The 25661-nt window shown below is 40.8% G+C and overlaps 1 protein-coding gene across 12 annotated transcripts in view; it reads right to left on the reverse strand.

Annotated features, from left to right (window-relative positions):
* LOC111143733 (fibronectin 1) overlaps nucleotides 1-23251 on the reverse strand; it is a 67273-nt gene extending 44022 nt beyond the window's left edge. For 8 of the 12 annotated variants that reach the window (XM_022497652.1, XM_022497642.1, XM_022497615.1 and 5 more), the window contains exons 1-13: nucleotides 22940-23249; nucleotides 21842-21970; nucleotides 20587-20724; nucleotides 19068-19199; nucleotides 17535-17672; nucleotides 15223-15381; nucleotides 12899-13090; nucleotides 11935-12114; nucleotides 11156-11332; nucleotides 9878-10030; nucleotides 8078-8206; nucleotides 6933-7076; nucleotides 1720-1841 (exon numbers count right to left, since the gene is read on the reverse strand). In XM_022497652.1, coding sequence (XP_022353360.1) covers nucleotides 1720-1841; nucleotides 6933-7076; nucleotides 8078-8206; nucleotides 9878-10030; nucleotides 11156-11332; nucleotides 11935-12114; nucleotides 12899-13090; nucleotides 15223-15381; nucleotides 17535-17672; nucleotides 19068-19199; nucleotides 20587-20724; nucleotides 21842-21970; nucleotides 22940-23087 — 1941 coding nt within the window. In that variant the 5' untranslated portion in view covers nucleotides 23088-23249. Of the gene's footprint in view, nucleotides 1-1719; nucleotides 1842-6932; nucleotides 7077-8077; nucleotides 8207-9877; nucleotides 10031-11155; nucleotides 11333-11934; nucleotides 12115-12898; nucleotides 13091-15222; nucleotides 15382-17534; nucleotides 17673-19067; nucleotides 19200-20586; nucleotides 20725-21841; nucleotides 21971-22939 lie in introns of all 12 variants that reach the window. The other 4 variants (XM_022497623.1, XM_022497558.1, XM_022497567.1 and 1 more) reach the window with 3 other exon arrangements.
* Between the last annotated feature and the right edge of the window lie 2410 nt (nucleotides 23252-25661).

A 25661-nucleotide genomic window follows, 5' to 3' on the forward strand; every position in this document is an offset into this window, starting at 1 on the left:
ACATTTTTAATGCCCAGTGACGTCTTTAAATTATCCAATCAACCACTTCCTCAATAATTCAAATATTCAAGTGTCCGTTTATATTTTTGAAATCAACAGAATGGATCCTACTATATCTTAAATTCAAATTTTAACTCAAATACCCTGAAAAAAACCCTGCAATTAGTCATGACAATTAGCTCAGATTTAATGATAAATCTTTTGTTCAATGTGAACTTTTCTAGACAGTTAGCTATCAGAAGAAAATACTCAAAAACAAAATCTCAGGTAACATCCATTGAGGAAAAACCTGAAAATTCTTTTTTTTTTTAAGACTTTATTTATTTGTCAGAGAGAGAGAGAGAGAGAGCACAAGCAGGCAGAGGCAGAGAGAGAAGTAGGCTCCCCACTGAGCAAGGAGCCCGATGTGGGACTCAATCCCAGGATCCCGGGATCATGACCCAAGCTGAAGGCAGCGGCCCAACCAACTGAGCCACCCAGGCATCCCTGAAAATTCTTAATTGTTAAAAATCTCAAAGAAATTCATCACTGCAGTTTCTTTGAAGATTTTCCAATTCAAAGTATATTTTATACCTCTCTGTAAATGTTCCTTATTACAGAGATCTCCCATAACAACTCAGAGTTAGCTTTAAAGTAAATAAAACTGGTGATGAAACAAAAAGATGAGAGACAAGAAGGTTTTAAGGGGAAAATATAGTGATCTCACCGACTAAAATCTACTACAAAGTTCTGGAAATGGCTGCTTCATATACCATGGGTAAGAGTACAGAGTATACTACACAAAGAAAATGATTTTACAGCTTGAATTTTTTTCTCCAAGAGTTTAAATACAACTGCACAGGGCAGTCAAAGGTTTCATTTTGTTATTTATTTATTTGTTTGTTTATTTATTTAAAGAGACAGAGAGAATAAGTGGCAGTGGGGAGGGGCAGCGGGAGAGGGAGAAGCAGGCTCCCTGCTGATTAGGGCACTGACAGACCCTGGGATCCAGACACAGCTGAAGGCAGACGCTCAACCGACTAAGCCACCCAGGCACCCCCCCCCCATTTTGTTTCTAATTGCTAGAATTTGATAGCTATGACTAAAAGTGGGGATTTTTCTCCTGTGTTTAAAATTAGTGTTTCTCAAATTACGAGTCATGAATTTTAGAGGTATAGCAGGCAGGTCTGAAGGATAAGAAAAACTAAAGCTTACTAGACCAATACCTTCCCTCTGTAGGATTTCTTCAATTTCTAGATGGTTCTTATTAGAAAATCACAAGGTTCACTTTTTAAACAAACCGTCATTCCTCATGTATTCTTCCCTCACACCCTCTTTTCCCTTCTATCTAAATAACTTCAGAGGATCAAAAGTAATGTTTTAAGAAGTGCTCCCTTATGAAAATGAATCCAAAGAGCTAAATACTGATTTTTCAAATCATGGAAATGATGCCAATCATTGTTTTCCTCTGATAGAGTTCCAAGACATATAAAACCTTCAGATTCTCTTCCTATATTGGGGAAGAATCGTTTCTGGCATTATCATTTCTAAGTCCTTGTTAAGAAGATCGTTCTAAATACCAAATCTTTCTAAATCCTTCCAAATACCAAAAAAGCTAAATCTTTATGTCAAGCCATGGATAGTTAGTCAGATCTGTCGGCTCGAAAGTTGGAAAAAAGAATGTTTAGAATGTGTTAATTTCGGTAGCCTCAGTGTGCAGTTTCTGAGTGGGATACTCACAGGCTTCCATCTGAGAATGTACTTGGAAATGTGAGATGGTTCTGGGGCATTCCACTGGATAGGGTGAGAATTGGGTTGACTGGGGGTCTCGGTGATGATTACTTGGACGGGACCAGTTGTGCCTGAAAATGAAAATGTGAGATTTGGTGATCTTGGGTATTCACTTACTTTAGCTTAAAAGTTAGTGCAAAATGGATGGTCATCATTAAAAGACGGTTTTACTTATCAGTAAATGTGAGTAAGAAAAAAACAATTCTGGGATTACTTTTTCACATCCTGACCTTGGAAATCAATGCAACAAAATCCTTTCTTAGTCGATAGATCATAGTCCATCACATGAGAAATGCAAATAAAACTTGTTTATAGCAAATAAAATTTGAAAAATGCCACTGTTGGCTTTCCTCTCCATTTTCAAAGAATTTTGAGAAAATTGCAAAACTACTCAAACTCAAATAAAGCGACACAGAACCCAAACTCTATTTATCATACTGAGCTGCTTTAAAGCGAATTCTCATTTGTAAAGGCTTTCATCAAAAATGTATCTACCCACAAAGAAGGAAACATTCCAAAGGTCATGGGACATGATGTAAAACACACATATTTCTAAATGGGATAGAATCCTTAATGAATAAATTACAGACTCAGTTTTCTTTCTTTTTTTAAATAAATCTTATTTAAGTAATCGCTATACCCAATATGGGGCTCGAACTCATTACCCCCAGATGAAGTTGCATGCTCTTTTGACTGAGCCAGACAGATGCCCTAAGACTCAGTTTTATTTCTTATCAGCTGAAGCATCCTATTAGGGGAAAAGGTTACGTTTTAGTTTTACTCTGTAAGTATACTCTAAAATCCTACCACTGAGTGCTCAAATTATTAAAAGATCAAACTTTTTTTCAAAGGCAGTTACCAACTGAAATGGCATTTTGAAGTATATACTAAATTCAGTATTTCCACATCTCAATATATATGACTGTTTCCAACAAAATTTAAAGTCTGATTTTGGTTCTTCTTCTTTTTTTTTTTTTTTTTTAAAAAAATATAAGGGAAGTAGAATTAATTTCTTAGTAATGTAGACTCCATTTAGGATAATGATGAAATAGCTAGAGAATTTAAGCTTACAGCATAGAACACCATCTTCTTCCTAAATACGGTCTTTTTTATGATGTCAATCAATGTTCTACTTATTAGATATAAAAGTAAAGTTCCTTGTCATAACCTTTCCAAGAATTTCTAACTGCTACTCTATCAAAAGAAAGCAACACTTGGGGCGCCTGGGTGGCTCGGTCGGTTGAAGCCTCGCCTTCGGCTCGGGTCATGATTCCGGGGTCCTGGGATCGAGCCCCGCATCGGGCTCTCTGCTCGGCAGGGAGCCTGCTTCCTCCTCTCTCTCTCTCTCTCTCTGCCTGCCTCTCTGCCTACTTGTGATCTCTGTCAAATTAATAAAATCTTTAAAAAAAAAAAAAGAAAGAAAGCAACACTTTGCAAATCTCATAAAGCATTTCACTGGTATGTTAATAGATTTAAGTTTTCTGAAAGCTCTTAGGAAAAAAAAAAAGTCATCTTTGAACTTAATTGTTATGCTATTCAATCCTCTCTGCAGACAAGATATTCTGTAGCAAAATAAGTACAAAGCTTGAATATCTGTGTAGATTCAAAAGTTTTAGGACAATATACTCACTTCTGCACCGGGAATAATTCAAAGTGGTTGGAAGACTAACAAATATTCTCTGAGTCTTAATTTCATTTAATGCGCATATTTCTAAACCAAAATACCAAATGTAAAATACCAAAATTCATGCATAAGATTCTCAATTTTCCATTCTAAAGGAGGGTATATTTCACAGAACAGAGCGGGATGTGTGTTTTCATCAACTGGCATAAGTTAATTACACGTCACTTTTTAAATTACCCCTTCTGTTTATGAAGATCCTTGCAAATACAAGTGTACTTAAATTTATTTAATTTAATAAATTTAAATAAATAAGACATATAATGAAGTAAAATGTCAGAGATGTGACTTCTGGGAACATCAGTAAATATGGGAATATCACGTCCTTAAATTCTTTACAATAATTGGCCTAAGGTTGTTTAAATATCGATTCTCTAAAGAAGTCCTACTACAATTTCCTTAAGTAAAGAGACACCTGATATGTGTTTTATTTAGTTTGGCAATCACGATTTAAAGGGAGGAAGAAGTTTATGATGCCAAGAGTGATCCTTAGTTAAACCATAGACTTTGGGTGAAAACAGTATCGATGCAAATTTCTCCACTGTAAGCGATGCACACGCCAGAGGGGACTGTCTATAACAGGTGCCTGGGCATGTGTGAGGGCAGGGGCTACATGGGAAAGCTCTGTACCTTCTTTTTAATTTTGCTGGGAACTGCTCCAAAAAAAACCCAGCCTTTAATTAAAACCACAAGTTTTGATGGTAAAATGTCTATTAAGTTTCCGAAAGACATTATGAATGCCCTTTACTGCTCACCTTTAACCCTGATCATGTTCTTGGGTCCGTGAGGAGGAGGGTAGGGAAAGGAAAAGATGACTCAGTGGTTTTTACCTCCGCGATGGAGCAAAACTACAGAAGTTTCTTTTCTTTCTAAAACTTCAAGCACTGGTTCGAAATTGTTTTGAAATTCATGGTTGTACCGCAGCCTACCCTTAAGGGGGCTGCACTGAACAGCAGTGTGGGTTCATGCATTTAGTCTGTTTTTGTTCAGAAAGAAAAGAGACTCTGTCCATCATTTGTAAGGTCAACTCAATTCTGATTACCACTCTACCTTAATCTACATATGATCTGAAGACAGGAAGTCTGAAAATTCTGACATCATTTACATCAGTTAGATTCAATAAAACTAAAATTAACCTAGTGGTGTATACTAGCAATTACCATTGTAAAAACTCGACTTCCTCTCTTACTCAGTCTGACCAGGCTTAACCAGAAAACCATTAAGTAAAAATATGATGCGACGTGTATACTTTTAAAATCGGTTTAAAATAAGGCTGAAAGGAATCATTTCCAGTAACGATGACCCTGGGGAAGTTAAATATTTATGAGTTTGTGACTCAGTCCTTTTTTCTTTTATTTGCTGAGATCTGTGCTTTTCCTAGCTGTTTATTGACAAACCAAATGCCTCTTATCTTCTGTTCCTTTGAACAACTCCATCAAATCCTCCCTGGGCGGAGCCTATGGGGCAAGGCTCCGAGGCAGTCTCCTGGTCATCTGTGGCTCCTTTACTCTTCCCACACTCAGAAAGCCCTGTGTGCTAGGCGTGAACCATTGAGTAAACCAGACATGGAGATAAGCACCCAACCTCGTACCAAGGGCAAACATCAATCCCCTCTCTAAATCTCCTCCTCCGTGTTCACTGGGCATTCCTCTGACCCTTTTTTAAAAAGTAGGAGCAAACTCAACCTGTAAAACTCCAAAGCAGAAGGCTTTCTTCCTTTCCATCTAGATTTTACCCTTGTCGTGTCTACCAAAATGCTTCTAGTGAGCAGCTTTGAGAAAGAGGCTAGTTTTAAAGTAAGAAAAAAAATTTCTCTCTTAAATCATTGAGGACGATTTTCAACAAACCGCCACACCAATAACAATCTGAAACAGAGAAACTAGAGCATTTCTTTAAACGTTTCTATTCTTTAGTTGCCTCATTAAAGAAGAAAACCAATGAACTTAAGGTTTTTCTGCAGATTTTTAAAAAATTATTAAACAAAAAAAATTATTTTAAGTGATTCCTACACCCAAATCTGCCATAAAATACAATTTAAGAGCCAAGTTCATTTATGCTGTGGGCTTAAGACAAAGGTCACCTTCGACAGCTCTGACAGTGACTGAAGGGTTGGGAAGAGGCGAGTTTCTTCCAAGTCTGTGGAAAGGGTGTATCTGGGTGGTTAGTATTTAGGATCAGAGGTCCGTTAGATGGTTAGTGATGGAAGGACCTTTAAAGGCAATCAGCTTTAACCTCCCCATTTTACAGATGAGAAGCTGACGAGTGGAGCTTGACATGGATCTCTTTCACAGCACCTGTACAGCTGGGACCCATGTCTTTGGCAAACTCTAACTTTGATCAAATTGTTCCATACCTGGTTCTCGAGATAGTGAATCTCTTACTACACTATAAAGGGATTGAAATTACTTAATCTTAATTTCTGTCAGAGGCAGGTTCTGATGCTCAGAAAATCTGCTTTTGTTTCTGAATGTGGGCCATGTTTCAAGTCTAAAGTCAACAGAGTTCTAGGAGGCTTTGCACCTCAGTAGTTGCTCAAATAACTGGTACCTAAAGATGAAAGCTTCCTAATTATTATTAATTAATTATTATTAAATTTAAAAAATCTGTTTTCTTTTTTTTTTTTAAAGATTTTATTTTTTTATTTGACAGAGAGATCACAAGTAGGCAGAGAGGCAGGCAGAGAAGAGAGGGGCAGAAGCAAGCTCCCTTCCGAGCAGAGAGACCGATGTGGAACTTGATCCCAGGTCCCTGAGACTATGACCCAAGCCTAAGGCAGAGGCTTAACCCACTGAGACACCCAGGCGCTCCATAAATCTGGTTTTTTTCTAAATGAGTTAATCACACCTATAGCTAGGCATTATGTCCTATGACCTTAAAAAAAAAAAAAAAAAAAAAAAAAAAAAAGCAAAATACCAGCAATAACCATTTGGGAGTATTTGAACTGCGTGGGCAGAAAATTGACCAAATTACTCAACTCTTGACCCAGAATACTTTGTTCTAGACTCCAGTTGATCAAACAAATGAAATTTTTGACACAAAGAGGCCCTGGCTGAAGTGCTGAGTGAACACACATACCCTGCATTATATTCCATGTCATCTCTGTATCCAACAACCTCTCCGTCAAGAGTCATAACATAAAATCCCAACACTTCACTCCCAGGGCAGCTCACTGCACGGTTTTTATTTACATATGCTAACGGGAGATCCAATTAGCTGGAGGTTTTAAACTTATGGGATGTTCTAGAGTGTTCGGAAACAAACTGACACACAGGCATATTTTCCCAGGCTCACACATCTTTTACTTGACTGGGGAGGAAGGAAAACCATCTGAGTCAAAAATCTGATTGTTAGATAGTGATCAGAGAAAAAGAGGGGAAAGAGGAGAGGCTGATTCAGGGACCAGAGTATTAAAAACAAGGATCCTGCCCAGTTTTTACAACTCAGTTGGAAGCTGTCAGTTTGCACGAATCGAGCTACTTACCTGGATAGGTCTGCAAAGGCTGGCAATGCCACTCCCCAATGCCACGGCCATAGCAATAGCACTGGTACCTGACACCATGCACGTACTTCTCCCATGAGTCTCCAATTTGATAAAATGTTCTGGTTTCTGAATCCTGGCATTGGTCTAAAATATATACAAAGTGAAAGAAGCGTCATCAAAGATGGAGAGCTACAAATTGAATTTCAGTGTGCTCCAGCAAGTGGGCAAGGGAGCATATATTCTTAGTTTCAATGGGAACTTGCAGGTGTCCTCACAAATATATGTGGTTACAAAATATTTTGTTCCTGTCTTTTACCTTACAGGATAGCTAGCAGTAAATAAGTACCCACTGGAAGAAATGTTTGGTCTTCTAAAAAGATAGTAGTTCTAAATAAAAATTTTGTAATTTAGATTTCAGGATATCCTGACATTCTGAATACCAATTTGAGAAAACTAACTTAGATATATTTTGCCAACATGAATGCAACTGACTTACCATTTGAATAGTAAGGACAAAATATCACTTTATATACCTCTTTAAATTTTGGAGGGCTTAGTTTTACATGTAAATGGATGAACTAGATTTTCACTATGAATACTTGCTGAGCAGTTTCTGAAAAGACCTCTCAGGACTGTCTCAGCTTTGATAATCTCAGGTCAAACAAACTCATCTGATTAGTTTGTTTTCTTAGTGAGCAACAGGTCTCTCTTAGTAAAGGAATATTAATGGGTTACCTTAAAGCTGGCCTACAGCTCTGTTAGGGCTCAACCTTCACTATTTGCTTAGATCTATTATAGAGGGCAGCCAAGAAAAATACAGTCTTTGGAAGGAGGTATTTCCTGGCACAAGAATCTGCACAGTCAGCAAAGGAAGGTTCTCCTTCATAACATGGATTCTCTTTATGATCCAGAACCAAAGAACTGATTCTATTCCATTAAAATAAACCTGCATGTTACTAGACTCATAACAACAGATGACTACCAATATCAAGTTGATATACTGGGTCATGATTAGAGAAAAGATTTTACAAAGCTCTCGGCAACCCACTGATCAAAGTCTGAAGTCATGAACTAACTCTCCTTATCTGAAACTTGTTAACTAGTCCCAGCATCCAAAACTATCTAGAGACATGAGGGCTAATTACCAACGGGATCACACTTCCATCTTCCCCGGCCCTGACCAAAGCAGGTACAATTCAGCATGTGTCCCTCTTCATGACGTTTGTGGAATGTGTCATTCACGTTGTAAGTGATGTCGTCAACAATGCACTGATCTGTTTAGGAAACAGTGGGGAGGTGAAGAGTTAATTTTTAAGTTTCATGATGAAATTTAAAAATATCATGCTTTTTAAAAAAAAAGATTTATTTATTTATTTTAGACAGAGAGAGAGAGCACGTGCACATGCACAAGTTGGGGGAGGGGCAGAGGGAGAGAGAGAGAGAATCTCAAGCAGACGCCACGCTGAGTGTGGAGCCTGACGCGGGGCTCAAATTTACAGCCCTGTGATCATGATCTGAGTTCAAGTTAAAAGCGGGATGCTTAACCAACTAAGCCACCCAGGTGCCCCCAAAATACCATGCTATTCAAAGCATACAGTTGTTTCCATTAATTTATAACACCTCCCACTAAACTTACTATTCTACTAGCATAGAACGAACACTTTGTTAAAGCTTAGTCAGAAATACAATTTTTGGAAAAAATAATTCTTTCATAAAGTCTTTCTTATAAACTTAAGTATCAGAGGTCAAAGTGCATACAGCTACAGAATGTGGTAAAAATGCCTTCCTGTGGAAAGGCGATTTTTGAACAAATGCATATTTCACTTTTGGAGAAGTTCTTGCTTCATTGATAATGTCCGTCAGATCTCTGCTTGCTCTGAGAAACCGGGAGGAAGATCAAACGTACTTATGGAACACCCAACATGGTGTGATGGTCTGATCTTTGGAATGGCAGGGGTGGGGAGATACTTGGATTTGGGAAATAGAATAACATCTATGGCGTTTGTGAAAGTAAAAAGAAAATTAGGGCAACTCTGTTCCTAACTCTCTGAGAGATCCTGAAAAAATTACTTTCCCCTTGAGGTCTCTCAGCTTCTTCATCTGGTAAGTGAACAGTTAGTCTATATGTCTTTCTAGGGTTCCTTTCAGTTCGGCAACCTCATATGGAATTATTATTACTGGAGTGTGTTACTCACAAAAGGAGAACAAGTTCAGGCCAATGTCAACATACCAGTTACATGAACTATTTATTAGCTCAGAGTTCTACCTAAATCTTAGTTTTCACATCAAAGAAACAGAAGTACTAAAATGGCTTTAATAAATCATCATTCCTATATTATATACTAGGATCCAAAGGGGAAAAAAATGCTCTAAGCAAAAGAAATAAGTTTCTGTCACCTTCAGTTTGGACCCACAAAGGTCTGATGTCAGAACAGCAGAGTCTCAGGGCACCTGGGTGGCCCAGTCCGTTAAGCATCTGCCTTCAGCTCAAGTCATGATCTCAGGGTCCTGGGATAGAGCCCTGCATCTTCTTCCTCTACTTCTGCCCCTCCCTCCACTTGTGCACATACTCTCATTCTCTCTCTCAAATAAATAAATAAAATCTTTTCAAAAAAATAGCAAAGTATCTTTTCTTTAGAGAAATTATCCAATCTTTTCTAGACGTGACTCCAATAGCCTAACGAAAAGCTAAAAGGATCAGATGATTGTGTTCCAGCCTTTGGAGTCATCTTAGCTCAGTGTAAGTACTTACCTCCTGGGAATGCTTCTGAATTTTAGAATTGCTTTGCCAGCTTTTCTCCACTGGCTACTGACATGAGAAGCTCATGGTGCACAGGAGACTCATGGCATGGCAATGCCTACTTCCTCTCCTACTTTTGGTAAAGTACAAGTTTTCCCCTACAAACTTGGTCCTCTCAAATGTTCTCATCAATGAGCTAGCATACCTCGGAGCTGGGAGTAGGCAACACAAGTCCATTCTCCACGACCATTCCCGACGCACGTGCACCTCATCATGTGACCCATATCGTGCTGTTTGTCCCACTGATCTCCAATGCGATACATGACCCCTTCATTGGTTGTGCAGATTTCCTCGTGGGCTGTGTGGAAATGGATGGAGAAATGATCACAAGGTCTAAAAACAGACACACTATTATCTGTCTAGCTTGGTTATCCTAAGAACTCTCACTTGGAAAGCAGTCTGGTGTGCCTCAAAGAAGTCTCAGTGCCGCTGTGGGCATGTATGTGTAGAGTTTTGAGTCCTAAAGAGAGCAAACCTAGTCCAAAGGTGAAGTATGTTTTGGGGAATAATTGCAGGAAAGGTGGGGGAATGTTAAACCATGATAATACCTACACGTGCACACAACAGGTCTGCATTGTTCTAGAAGACCGATGTTGACTACTGACCCGTAACTTTTTCTAGTTCTGCTTTATTTGATCCCAAAGGGAAACTATGTATTTGGGTAGAGAATTGCAAGTGAAAGCATGGTTTTCTTCTTAATCCAACAATCTATTTGTTGAAAGAAATAAAAGTGAGTATAAGTAGCGTTCTTGGGTTTCATTGCCTTATACAGACACTTGATGACAGTGCAAGTGGGGTTCTACAAATAGAAGATCAAATGTAACCTGTGGGGTTCTTGAGATTTGAAAACAAAAGGTTTTGGTATTGGCTTCCCCTTCACCATTCATACCAACTATATCCCTCTTGAAACCAGAAAAGATCCCATACTTGTCAGAAAACATAGAGTTTGGGCCATTTTGGTATTTCATAAGTGAGAGAATGTATTCTAGTTGAGCCACAGTTAGGTGTAAATATAGTAGGTCTGTGACTATAGCAGTTACACATGAAATGTGCTAAGATTCTCAGCTATGTGTTCCTTACAAATGACAAACTTGTGAAAAATGTGCATTTCCAGATGTCTTAAAAAGTGTTTTTAATGTATTTACATATTTTTGGCTATTAAATTATATCAAAAGGATTTTACGATTACATAAATAATTATATACTAAATATGTACTACATCTAATATATATTATATATACTATACATATATAATATACATACCATTTATGTAATAATATATACACTTACACAGATATGTAAGTATACCTCATGAAGTTTTGTGCTGTCTGAAAATTAGGACTGAATGGGCGAACTGGGAGTAAACTGGACACTATTCTTCTGTCTTACTACATAAATGGGTGCCTACAGGGCTTCATCTTACCAGCCATGGGGCAGAATCCAAACTTCTGGTCAGCATCGTAGTTGGGCGTGGTTCCACACCACTTCATGTTGTCCCTCCTGCCCTCGGAAGTACAGTCCGTGTAGTTGTGGTTGTTGTACAAGAAGGGGAAGTGGCACAAGGCACCATTGGAGTTCCCACCTCGAGTCTGAACCAAAACTGCCCGGAAGAGGACACAAATAGGAAGACGAGTATTACAGCGAAGCACAGCAGGGTGCAAGGACAGGGAGGCTCCGAACAAGCCAGGGTTCTGGAGCAAATTCACAGGGAATCCACCCCCCAAATCAAGAATGCCTGATCACAGAGCTGCAGGCTGCCTTAGCATATCCTCCTTCTACCTTTAAAATAGACTTGAATCCAGTTCCTCTCTCATTTTCCCAGCCCAAAGAGAAAAGATCAAATGGTTGCTGGGAATAAAATAGTTTTAACCAGAAGAGCAGCAGAGGCTCTGAGGTGTCCATCCTGTGTATTCTTGAGCCCTGTGGGATCGCCTATGGATTTTAATACACCGTATCTTTAATCACATCAGAATCCCAACTGTGTCAAAAAGAATTGAACTGGAGGGCTTTCCCCTGGGTGTCATTTCCCAGGAGGACTGGAGAACCCGGAAGGGTCTTCAGCAGCTAAGTTAGCTTCACGTCTCTTGGGTCCAGATGGAACAAAAGTACTACTTCTTCAGCAGCCTCAAGATGAACGGCTGGAAGCCTGGCCAAAGGAAATAGGAGAAATGGCTTTTTCTCACTCCCCCTGGGGAGACTCACCGGTGTGGTCTGTACAGAAGGAGTATTTCTGGTCTTGCTCGTAATTGGAGGTGGTGCTACACCACAGGTGGCCGTCCTGTCGCCCTTCCGTGGTGCAGGAGTAGAATGTTCTGCCGTTGTAGGTGAACGGTAGGACACATGGCTCCCCATTGGAATTGCCACCGTAAGTCTGGGTGACGGCTATAAGCATAACCAAAAGGCTCTCGGTAAATAAGTCTGCATTTATGTCCCACCAGCAGCTGCTTCTTTCTAGCTTAATTGAGACGGAGCCTGTGCCCTCAAGCTGCTAGTAGAGATCACCACCTAGTTAATGTCAGTCAAAACATATTACTCAGGAACCCTGACCTTTGCTCCTGGAGGGATGCCTGAGTTCTTTTGCCCGTGTCCTTTGTTGCCACCTCGGCTGTTATGCCTCAGTTTCCCCATTTGTAAAGGTATGTTAATACAGGTTCATTAAGAATGCTGCTTAAGGTATACTGGAGGGATACAGATGACACTGTTGGTGCCTTAATAATTAACACATGAGGTTCTTCTAGGGAAAAGTCAAGTGTCCCGAATGTTCCTGTTATCATTACTATCACGTTGTAGCCCAGAGAAAATGCATTAGGTTGTTGAGGGAAGTTTACACTGCGAAGCTCCAGAAATTGGCGATTTAGAGTTTAAAATACGGTTGATTTGCTATTCAGAAGGCAACCCTCTTGCAACAACATTTTAGACAAATAAAAATAATACATAGCAGCCGAATTCCCACTCCAGGAAAGAAACTACATAGATTAAAAAGATTAGAAGAAAATATATGAAATGCCAACCCTGGTTGTTATCACAGGGTGGAAAGATTATAAGCTTTTCTGGTTTGTTTTACTGTTTCTCTCTTTCTTTCCTTTTTGGTAGATGAAGGTATTGCCTTTCAAAAATTAAATAATAAGAAGCTATCAGTACTATTGTTTGAAAAGTCAGTGCAGACCTGTCTCTTGGCAGCTGACTCCGTTGCCCAGGCAAGTGCAAAGCATTTGCTTATTTCCTTGTGTCTTCAGCCACTGCATCCCCACAGAGTAAACCACACCACTGTCTGTGACACAGTGGCCGTACGGAGCAGGTTGGGGGTGGGGCTGGGGCTGGTAAATGGCCGTTCGGACATCTGTGAAGGGGCCAGATCCTAGGAGCGTGAGAAAAGGCAGTTATAAACCTGGATAAGAGAAAACAAATAAACTCTTCTGGACTTGGGATCCTCGGGGTCCCACACAGATCACTCTGAAATCCGTGGTGTTACTGACCTGGAACTGGAAAGAAATGCCCCTCCCTTTCTGCATTAGCTTCTACACTCAGCCAAGGAAATAATCTGTAGGAGTCCACCAAATGGTCGCCATCATCCAGCTCATCTGGAGCTATTGGGATTACATTTCTAAATCCCAGACATTATCCTGTCAGTCAACAGAGCAGATGCCCTCAACAATTCCTCACTCGCTCCAGGAAGCTCATGGTCCTCTCCTTCATAATCCTCCACCACTAAGTTCCTTCCACTTCCTTCTTTGCTCTATGCCTCATCTCCCCATTCTCTCATGTACCCTGTGCTGTCTTCATGCCTCTCCTTTCTCCTCACCCTTGCTCTCTTAGCAGCTCCCATAAGTTCAATATCACTGAACATTTCTCTTCCCAATATTGTTTTTGAGAAGTGCCTACCACTCTGTATGAGACCCATGGTCATCTGTTTAACTCTGAGCTCATCAGAGAATACCCCGGAATTCTCTAGAAGTTGCCCCTCCTTCCACATTTTGTTTCTCCCCAAGATTATTTGGGAATTTGCTTGTTGTGTTTCTAAAACCAATCAATCCTCTTAACATAGCTTTCCTTTCAGAGTAAGGCAACAGAATATGTTGATTTTTTTCTTTAAGCTTTTGGAAATCTGTTCTTCCAAAGGCCAGGCCTGTAGAAGAAGAGTCAGAACTGACACCAGGATAATGGGTAGATTGAATTCACCATCTACCTAAGTGTTGCTCAACATGAGAACCCAAAGACACTTCACAGATGACAGGTCCCAAGGCCACACCCATGGGGGAGATGGCATTTGTATTAATATACTCCACTGAAGAGGTACAATGCAAGGCAATGTAAAGATCCTACAGGAGGATGTTCCATTTTTTTTTAATCCCAGTGTTTATCAACCTTTTTGAATAACAGAAACTTTTCCGTACACTATTCATAATATTAATAGAAATAGACAACATTTATTGAATCTCTATCCCTTCAAACCCCAACTACCCTATTAAACTATTTCAGGAGATTGATATTTGTATTTGTTTCTTTCTTTGGATGGCAGTAATTTCACTGATAATAATCAAATAACTCAAAGAGACTATCAAATCTAATCTTGTTCACTTTCGGAAGTGCTCAGAACAAGATGAAAACTCATCAAAAGAAGAAAAATCTAAATAAATAATCAATATTTTTAGCTAAATGACTGACTGATAAAGGGCTAAGCAACAATGCTAGTACATTATGTAGTGAAAACCTGCTGAGAACATATTAGGAATGGTAGCAAGTACACACCCTCGAGTGTCATATTTCTGTCTTCAGACTCTTACAAAACAAGCTACAATGCAAAGATCTTATTCTTGCACTAGAAGTAATAAAAACTTCTTTTTTTGTTTTAAATGCTTAGACATTGTGTCATTCATTCTCATCTCTAGGCCTCCTCTGAATTTCTCAAATTGTGAATGCCAATACATGAAGAAAATGATTGTGCATTATTTTATGGAATGCAACAAAGTCTGGAGTATGGAAACCACACATAAAGGATTGTTTCTGCTGCAAAGAGAGCTGAATGTCAGGACAAGGAAATATATTCCATTTCGAAAAAGAAGAAATGTACTTCTTTCCCTTGTCCTAGCAGAGGAATCATGTAGTCATGTAATTCATCATAACTCCTTCATTTCCATTAAAATCCCCTTTAGATATTAAAAATACATCTGCATAGGAATGTGTATGGTGAGTATATATCTCCATAGAAATTGTGTAGGTTTTATAATATTAGCATTTCCTTAAAGATCCGTTTACACTCTTGGGGCTAAAACTGCTTCCACCTTCCCAAGACGTTTTTTCTAATTTTTATTTAAATTTAAAAACTGATACTAAACAAAGTCTTAACAACCAACATCTGTAAATGAACTCAGATGATTAGCAGACACCCAGCAACTCATCCTCAAATGGCAGGTCAAAGGAAAGACGGATTCACAGAAATACGTTTTGAAATGACTTCCTGTTTCCGGCCCCCCTAGCTCTGAGCCTCACCAGTGGATGTCGTCTGCACAGACGCGTGGCGTTCGCACTTCCACTCCCCTCGGCCGTTGCCCGTGCAGATGCACTGGAGAAGGTTCCCCCGATTATCCTTCTTGCTCCAAGTATCTCCAATTCGGTAGGATGTCCTGGTGTCCTGATCATTGCATCGGTCTGTTTCAGAAAGGAAGCATTTAAATATGCAAGTCAGGTCAAGCGGGGTGGGGGTGGGGGGTAGGAAGGGAGGCACCAGGGTCGACCCCAAAAGAAGGTCATGGTTTAAAGTTTGGTGAGCTGTATTTTGGTGATATGTTTATACATAATCCTGGTGTCACAGGATTCCATTTGTTCCTGCAGAAAGGGAGATGTGTGATTTTGTAGGATTTAGTCTTGTTTCACTTCTCTGTTTGCCGAAATACTTTTTCGTCATCTTTCATTTGTTAATTTAAAAAAAAATTGTTTTCACATTGGTCCTTTGATCAAATTCATTCTTTGGCTTTCTATTTTTCCCTCTCTTTCCTTCCCAGGCTCTCCCCGTTTTCTCCTGGTAATTACTGCATATGACTGTCCTTTTAACAGGGGTCCCTCCTTAGAAATTAAGAAACAATAGAGGCAATTAGGTTCCAAAAGGTCTCCCCCAATTCCCTAAAGAAGCTATAAAAAGATAACAGCATCTCTTTCTTCATTTGCTTTGTAAGAAAATTCAGGAGACTACCACTTCTTTGACTAAAATGTTCTCTTCTCTCCTTTCTCAACACACACCTACTTAAAATCACCAATAAAATGGGTTTTTTTGAATTGCTCAGTGGAATGGAAAAAACTAAACTGCCATCAGTCTATGTGTTCAATTATCTGGCAAATAGATTGTTTCAGTCATAATCCAGTTTTGCCCATATGCTACAGTGAGAAAAGGGAGGATCTGATTTTTGTATGAGTCAGAAAGTCACTGCCCTGGATGAGAGAAAATAATTAGACGGTTGAAGTAAGTCTACACAAATACACACCCACATTGATCTATCACCAGAAGGGAGGTCTGGATGAAGATATTATGGCTGCTTACAGCTTTTCCCCAAATCCCCAACTAGAAGGATGGTCTTCACTGAACCCCCATAGCACATTTTCAGTATTCGTCTTGAAGCCCTTAATACTGGACCTTGTGGGAGATGAATATGTCTAAGCCTTTCTCATCTCCCTGACCAACTTACTAAGTACTCTTTGGAGGCTGGGCTAATGTCCAGTTCAGTTTTGTGGTCCTATACAGTCTTGTACACAGTGGGGACTTACTCAAAATTTCATGGAATGAATGACTTTGCTTTGAGGAACTTTTCTCAAACTTGTTATTAGGAGAGCTTTGAATAATAGATAAGGGTTTGAGTCATTGCCACCAATGTCTTGAATGTCTGACGATCATAATATCATTTTAAATGCAAAAGATCTAATGAACCAGCAAGTTTCTGGGAAAGACTCTGTCAGAATTATTATCACTTTCTGTGAAAGACTTACTTTTTTTATTAGCAAAGAACTCAAATTTGGATGATGAACCTTTTAAGATGGTTAAATACTTTAAACTCGATAAAGAAAATAGGTTCAATGTATTTAGATTTGATTTAGGATTTATTTATAACACCAATTGTTAATGGCTGCTTTGCTTCAATAAATTCTATAGTTGCTATTGGTTTGAAAGTTCAAAAAAGGAGCCTTGGGTCCCCAAAGCAACATGGGCCTAGAGGCAAACTTGGCAGGAACAGAAGAGTTACCAGAAGCCAGCTTCTTTATGGCACTAATAAGCCTATATTGAAGCTTTGGGTAAGAGACACGGTCTTTAACCCCAGGTAGTCACATAATTTTAACCTATAAGTACTTTTTATTTTTATCAATTTTGTCGACGAATATGCCTTATTTAAGTTTCAAACATAGAAGGAGACCTAAGACTTCAGAGCTTTGCCCCATTCTATGTCAATAGTATCGACATACTCAAAGAGGTCTTTGCATGTTATTTTAATTATTTCTTTGCTCTTAATACTTGGAAAAGAGCTCAGTGATACTTTAGTTCAAACATTTGCAACTAATCTTCAAGTCCACAGCACATTTGGCCTTTGAATGAATATTTGGGTTCTTTCTTAGCAGCTGATAGCCTAAGACCTTATTAAAGGTCTTTTCTTTGAAGAAGCAGAATAAATTGATTGTGGATTTTTCTCGAAGTCTAAATGTTACCAAAACCTGCTGGTATATCAGGTGTGTGCCAAGTGACACCACATTACAAGTCCCTCTAGGAATCCAGAAAACAATACCTGGCCTCATCTTGAGCATAAAGAGCTAAAACATACTTCTAGAAGTACAGGTGATACGTCCACTGCCTTCTCCCAGACAAGTACAATCCACCATCATCCAGCCTTGATATGGCTTTTCCCAGGTCTCTCCAACGACGTAGGAAGTCCCAGCAGCGTGATCAAAACATTTCTCAGCTGTAGGGAAATTTGGATGAAAAACAGGGAAAAAAAAAAAAGTTATTTTGAATTGTGCAGTTTCCTTGTAATTTAAAGTGTATCATGTAAGCAAAAATCCAGCCACATTTTTTTTTAAGTGGTACTCTGTTCAAAAAGAAAGGCACGCCCTGTAACTAAGCACAGAGTAAATAACCAAAGTGAAAGAAAGATCAAGCCAAGCTGGCAGGCAGCATTGCTGTTCTCCTAATAAGTACATGGACTGGGTACATTCAGCTAGGACCACTGTTCACACCATTACTGGGGCGCAAACGATGCATGTATGTGTTCGTCTGTGGGAGACTGTGCACAATTCTAATCTTAATTATCAATGTGTAAAAAAAAAAAAGACAAAGCTGTCGAAACTTTGATTTCTGGAAAAACAGATACAACATAAAGCAAAATAAAAGGCTTTGCATTCACGAACAAGAAGTAAACACAGTAAAAGTTATAGACAGAAACTCAGATTTGTATTTATAGAATCCAACTGAAGACTGAGGTTAAAGCAGCTCAAAAATTTTCATTGTGAAGAAAAAATCCCTAAGGCGTGACAGAGAACACACAGCATTGTTTCGGTCCAGCATGTTCCAAGAAAGAAATATGTTAAAAGCACCACTGTGGGCTCCTGGGTGGCTCAGTCGATTAAGCATCTGCCTTGAGCTTAGATCATGATCCCAGGGTCCTGGGATCAAGTCCTGCAACAGGATTCCTTCTCAGTGGGGAGTCTGCCTCTCCCTCTGCCCTTCCTCCCAACACCAGTTCTCACACACACTCTCTCTCTCAGATAAATATATATATATATTTTTAAAGCGTCATTGTTTTTTCTTTCAAAAAATTTACATCTTGACCAAGGGGAAATCTGAGACCAGGTATCAGACAAAAGAAATGACTTTTTCCTAAATCTTTCAATTCTATCTTGTGCTTTTGAAACAAAATTAAGACTTCCATCAATGCTTAGTACTTTCTTTCTTTTTTTTTTTTTTTAAGATTTTGTTTATTTATTTGAGAGAGAGAGATCACAAGTAGGCAGAGAGTCAGGCGGGGTGGTGGGGGGAAGCAGGCTTCCTGATGAGCAGAGAGCCCCATGTGGGGCTCGATCCCAGGACCCTGAGACCATGACCTGAGCCGAAGGCAGAGGCCCAACCCACTGAGCAACCCAGGCACCCCTGCTTAGTACTTTCTGATCTGATTCCTTCAGGACTTCAGGACTATGAAAAATCCTAATCCTTCAGGATTATAAACTATTTCAGTATTTGAAAATTTCCATTTCATTCTTTTTTGAATTGGAATCCGGATCTTGTGGCCACGTGGCTTTGGGTTGACCCAGCACTGTGACTGTGCTTCCCCACATCTCACTCATCTCTCAGAGACACACACCTACAGGCTTGCAGGTCCATTCTCCCTTCCCGTTGCCAAGACACACACACTCCAGCATGTAACCACCAGTCTCATGTGGTCTCCTCCAGGTGTCCCCGATCTTGTAGGACTGACCCCCTTCATGGCAACGGTCTATTCAAGACAAAAGGCAAATGTTAGAAACAGAGACAGAGAATATTTAAAAAAAAAAAAAAAAAAAAAAGGAAAGAAAAAGAAAAGAAAAGGTCTCATGTTCCACCCATGTACTAAGCAGGTACTTGGGTTAGACAAAGTGAGCACACAGAGGACAGCCTTCCCATCAGAGGCAGGGGAAAAGTTAATAGGGCTGGTCATTTTGGGTCATTCAATTAAATGTCTTGTTTAAGCACGATGGGAAATCACACAGAAAACTGCATGGCAAAGCAAGAGGTCATAAATCCTGGTTCCTCGGAGAGATCACAGGAAATTGGGTCCTAAAGCAGCAGAAAAGAAAGGCTGGCAGGCATCCCCTCTCCACAGTCACAGCAGGTTGAGCCTGACTGAATGAAAGGACCGCCTCACATCGGGCATAGCTTTCCAGCCTTCTGGAGTGGGAGAGCCCATATTTTACCAGAGGTTAAAAATGTCATATTGGTGGATATCAAACAGACGTCTACCTCTCAGGTAAGGAGATCTGGGTACTCTTCTAAGCTGTTTAACACCATGGCACATCCAAAAGCTGAATGCCCACAAGACTATAAACACTATGGACCAAGGACTCTTCAGACTGCCAACACACTTGAATAAACCCTAATGTTAAATATGGGAGAAGCTGATTGGGTCCGTTCACAAGGGACTGCTTTGTTCTTTTGGACAGAAGCCTTTCAAGTAACTTACACTTAAAGGGTGGATTAAACAAACGAGATGCTTTGTTCATAGAGTCCATTGGTAATCCAGTGAATCACAGTGGAAAGTTGCCTTGACTAAACTAGAATTGATGAGAGTCAGCACAGTGCCCAAAGGTCCTTGGAAACACTAGTAGGCTAATCATTCCATATTTCCCCTGAGAACAGAGAGATTAGCTTCCTGGGTAAAAACTATAGGTTTCAAAGAAACCAGACTATATCCATGAGATGGCAACAGGTCTCTCACTCACAAGCAAGAGCCGACCACGCAATGGCTAATTCACTCTTCCAGACCATCTTCCTAATCACTGCACATAATCACTTAATCAGTCTGGCTTGATTATAAATAATGTAATATAAATATAAATTTATATTACATCTAAAATGAGGTAATATAAAACGGACAAGTCCTCGGAACATTTCTTACTGAAATGGAACTCAAGAGATCCCCTTGGTACTCCTAACTCCACACAGACTGCTTCCCCCTATGCACAGAACCATCTTCCAGAAGCACAGGGACCAGCTGGGTGACCACAGAAGAGCAACTGGTCCCCTGGGCATAAACCAGTCATGCATAACAGAAAGTGACAGCAAAGGCGATGGAGAAATTCACATATATGCTATCTTGGCATCAGCTCACAGAATGTCTTTCTTACTTGCAATGGTACAGCTTATTCGCCCTCGCCCAGCTCCAATACAGGTACAGTCCCAGATCATGGAGTCCTTAGGTCGCTCGTAAGTGTCCCCCACTCGGTAGGTGTTCCCCGTGTACTTGTCAAAGCAAGTCTCTTCAGCTGAGGAGACAAGGAAAGTCCATGAGAGCCTCAAGTATGTAAAAGCTTTTCTATCCCACTAATCCCTTCCAAAGAAACACTCACAGTCTTCCGTTCTGGGTAGCGTGGTACAACCAAGTATGTAACAAACTTAAACGGGAGATCTGGATTCTACCCCAGGCTTTAACAAAACTCAGCTTTTGAATTTTGATCAGTTCTCCACTTTTTTGGTAAGTGAATTTCTATTGTAAAGGATTCTCAGGACCTTAGGGAAAAAGCCGTATTAAGTCCTACTTTAGGACTGGCTAGACTGTGAAGGAAGATTTCAGATTCTGATCTCTGACTCAGATGGTCAAACCGAGGTCCACATGAAAAGCAAACAATCTGAAGAGCCCCACCGTCGACAAGGTACTGTCATTTCTTTTTTTTAAAGATTTTTATTTATTTATTTGACAGAGAGAAATCACAAGTAGGCAGAGAGGCAGGCAGAGAGAGAGGAGGAAGCAGGCTCCCTGCTGAGCAGAAAGCCCCATGCGGGGCTTGAACCCAGGACCTGGGATCATGACCTGAGCCGAAGGCAGCGGCTTAACCCACTGAGCCACCCAGGCGCCCCGGTACTGTCATTTCTTAATGCTATTTCCATTCTAGCCTCATCAGGGCTTCTCTAGAGGAGTCGCTGTAATTACAAGAGAAACAAACAATGGTCCTAAAAGAACGGGCACTTTGAAGTAAGTGGTCAGTGGTTTTCTTTGCAGCAAATCACTTCACAGTTTAGTGCCCAAAGAGTTTTCCTGGCCCATAATCCTACAGTTTAAGATCTGAAATTCCTTTCTAATAAATTAAAATTTTATAAGCAATTTTTCTGGAGGGAGAACACAAAATTTTCCCTTTTCTCATCAATGGCTTTCGGACAGTAAAACAAAAAGAAGACTCGGAACTACTCTGGAACACGCTGTTCTTCTGTTGTAAAGGTAGAAGTACCATGCGGAAGGCAAATAGAAGAACTTACTAACAGTTTTTAAAGAGGAAATGACAGATAATTCTATCGGGAAAATTTATAACCAATGCTAAGTTTAATTATCGGGCACCAGTTCTCCATATATTCAAAGATACTAACTGCCAGGCTCCTACCACTTACGTTCAGGTTTGCTCTCGCAGTTAAAGCCTCGGCTCCCTCCATAACAGGTACAAACCAAGGCATTTCCCAGGTAGGTCCGCTCCCACTGTTGGTTTATCTGATAGTGCTTCCCATTGTCGTAACAACCAGCTATAAATGATTGAAGAAAAAAGTAATTACATCTGCATCTTCTTTTTCCAAAGTATGGAATTTTCGTGCACAACTAAACCGATGAGACTAAGCAACAAACCTAGAAAAATAACTTAATCATGAGAACATCAGAATTAAAAACGGTATTCCACGAAAATATATAGAAATTAGCTATCTAAAGAGTTAACCATGATTTGTACACATAGATATTTAGATATTCCTTTATTTTCTTTTAACTTACATAAATGTTATTTACAATGATGTCATTTTCATCTGGCCAAGGGTCTACATCAAAGGAAAAGAAACATTTTCAAGAGCAGATACCTGGATTACTTTTTAAAATATGCAGGGACCTTCAATGCTTTGGGCGGGGGGAATAAATCAAAACGGACTTTAAGCAATTTCCTTTAGCCAAGGCTAAGGGAGGGTGTGTCTTTGCAAAACTGGAAGAGGAATTCCGATCTCAGTTCTTGGAGAAGTATCCTGAAGGGCCCCAAGGCACTGTGAACCAATTACAACTCTTCAAGTTAGTTAGGAGCCACAGAGCTATCGAGCCACCCTCCTCCCCACCCCCATTTAAAAAAAAAAAAATAGCCAATCATTTAGTAACAAAGAAAATCCGAGACTTAAGAGCCGCACTAATCCCAAATGGAAAGTTTGAAGGCATACATCGCTTCCCTCTTTAAAGTAAGCTTGGATGAATGCATAGGAGGACTTCTTGAATAAGCGGAGTTGACAAGAGCGCTGCGGGACATCGCCAAAACCCCTGTCCTCCAATGCCTGCGTTTATTCTAAGGCTCTCGAAACTAGCCTGCTCCAGCCACGAGCCTTTTGTGTCCTGAGCCGGTTGCTCTCATTAAGGCGTGCACACACGCCGCACACGCGCGCGCTCAGAACTTCAGCCCAACTTTGGTTGGCCTCAGGTCCCATCCTCGCGACAGCCTGTTTCAGCCCGCGGTCAGTACTCACGCTTGCTCTGGCTGACAGCCGCGGGGCTCTGGGGCTGAACGATTTGCTGAGTCTGCCTCCTGCTCTTCGAGGCTCCGGTGGAGGGCACCGCTGTCCCCAGGCACAGGACGGCCAGCAGCAGCAGCCGGGGCCCCGGACCCCTGAGCATCTTGATACGGTGCGGGGAGAGACACCCTCACCAGAAGGCAAGTTGCCACCAAGTTTGGTTCCCTTTGCAACCTGCGGGAAGACGCGAGTTAATGCCCCCGAGAAAGCGGGGGCCAGGGGACGGGGAAGGGGACGACTGGAGGGACAGAGGGGAAGACGAGGACGAGGGAAGTTGTGGCTGCCGGTCCCCTCTCCCGCGCTCGCGCCTGGGGCTCCCTCTCTTCCCCCTACAGAGCGCAGCCGGCGCGGGCGGCACAGCCCCGAGCGCCGGGGTTTATATGGGACGGTCCCCTCCCGTCCCCCGCGAGGCCCTGGGCGCCGTGGAGGAGGGACGGCCCGGCTCCCCCCACCCTCGGGCCGCCGCCGCCGCCGCCGACCGCGAGCGGATTGGCCCCGGCTCCGGGTGACGTCAGGGGGACTGTGGGTTCGCCGCGAACAAAAGAGATGCTGATCGCCCGCCAGGATTGGGGCTGGAGAACTTTTTTTCGGTTTCCTTTGCGGTCGTCAAACTTTCTTGGGGCTGAGGGGGAGGGATGGGAAGCGGCTGGAAAGGGGTAGACTGGGAGGAAAGGGAAGGGCTGGAGTTGTGCGACGCGAAGGGGTTTGCAAGACACCCCCCCCCCCCCGGTTTTCCTTTCCTTTCCTTTTTTACTGGGAGCTAGGGCAGTTGAGGAATTGCGTCACCTCTGGGGGGAAAAAAAAGTCTGCTCACTGGAGTGTTTTTTTTTGGGGTGCGGGGAGGAAAAACCATAAAGTAGCCACCACCTTGCAGCTGTAGGAATGTAGACTTCGCAGTCCCAGGGCGGGGCTGGCTCTGCTCCTGCTCCCTTTCTTTGGTCTAATGTGCACTGACTTGGGACTCACTTTCTTTGCCTTCACAGCTTCCCGTTCCAGACCTCTCCCCTTCTGAACACTGTACCTCCCCGGCTCTGAGGAAGGGCTAGTTGGGGAACAGGGAGGAAAGCGATTTTTTTTTTTTTTTCATGAGCTTCTACTAAGTCTCTTTAATGAGCTTCTACTAAGTTCTGCGGGGGTGCTTGGAGGATCTGGGGGAAATTCAAAGAACGGGTTTTCTTTTTGGAAGGACAAAGCAGCAGTTTGCTTTTTAAAATGTGCGGGAGACTGTCCTCGGGATGGGCTGCCTGTTGCCACTCAAAGCGCAACCAGTCGTGGACAATCTGAAACCTGGAAAGTTGGGCCGGCCATAGAGAGAGAAAGGTCTTCATGTCGTTGCCCACGGTCACCATTCCCGTGACACACAAAGCAGAGATCTTGTTGACTCACTAAAAGCTAAGAAAAGACCATTTACAGCCTTCCTTCCCATAGTCCCTTCCTTGCTTTTATGTGGCATTTTCATTTGGTAGACATCAGTTTCATCACAATGCCCTTCCCCCAGCCTCTGCTGCCAATTTTCTTTTCTTTCTTTTTTTTTTTTAACTACTTCAATTGTTTTATATTCCAAGAATGTGGAAAGTTCCCATTTAAGGTTTCTCCCTCTTTCTCTCTAAATGCAGGGGGTTGAAAGGGAATCTGAGCAGACTCAGAACATTTAGCAACTCATCACATCAGTCTGTTTTCAGACAAACACAAGTCACACTTTAAAAGATCCTCAAGACGAGGACTCCACAATTTTCTTCCGCGACTCCCAAGAGACCCCAACTCAAAGCTCTGCCTTCCGATTATGTTAGTGGTACAGACCTCTTGTTTCCTTTGAGAACCTATGAAAGCTGCTGGCAAAATGTTTATTTCTGCATGTACTTGTTTTCTCCAAAAGTTCCACCTCCAGTAACTGCCACAGGTAAAGAACTCTATGGTCTACAAAATGCCCAACACATCAAAGACACAAAGTAACATTTGTTTTTATCAATGCACGGATTAAAAAAAAAAACCCACAGCAAATATAAGTTTCTTACAAATAGTATAAAATAACTTCATGAGTAATCTTTGTGACCAACATTTCAAGTTGAGAGTGTGCCATGGATTTCCCCAAATTTAGAGTCCTGTCTGGGTTAGAGGTTTTTTTTGTTTTTGTTTTTGTTTTTTTTTAATTAAAAAAAAATTTCTCATCATCATTTGACAAAGCAGTTTTCTTTTTCAAATATAAAAGGGCCCCTTGTAAAATTCCTAGTAAATTTCTGGGAAGCCAGAGGGAAGGACACCTGGAAATCAGGATGTAAGCAAGATAAACCTGAAGCTAAAGCCTTCTTAAAATACATATTCTAGGGGAAGGAAATAAGTGGTTAGAAAAATATTTTGTCAACAAAAAGCATGATAGTTTGATATATTTACTGTACTCAAAATACATTAGAATAATATACATATGAAAGCTTGGAGGAAAAAGGACCACCTTACATTTCAGAAGAAACTGTTCTATTTCAATCCTGTTGAAAAATAACTCGTTTAAGGAAATAGCATTTCTCTTATAAATTATAAGCAAAAATATAAAAACATTTGACTGAGCTTTATAGGACTGTGTGGAAGTTTATCCTTTTCCTTGAAATTTTTTGTTATATTTCTTAAACTTTGCAGACAGAGACATTTCCTTAGTTAAGGTAACAAGGCTTACTTTGGTATT

Source organism: Enhydra lutris, unplaced genomic scaffold (genome assembly GCF_002288905.1).
Source record: "Enhydra lutris kenyoni isolate GAN:26980312 unplaced genomic scaffold, ASM228890v2 scaffoldscaffold1, whole genome shotgun sequence".
Classification (NCBI taxonomy): domain Eukaryota; kingdom Metazoa; phylum Chordata; class Mammalia; order Carnivora; family Mustelidae; genus Enhydra; species Enhydra lutris.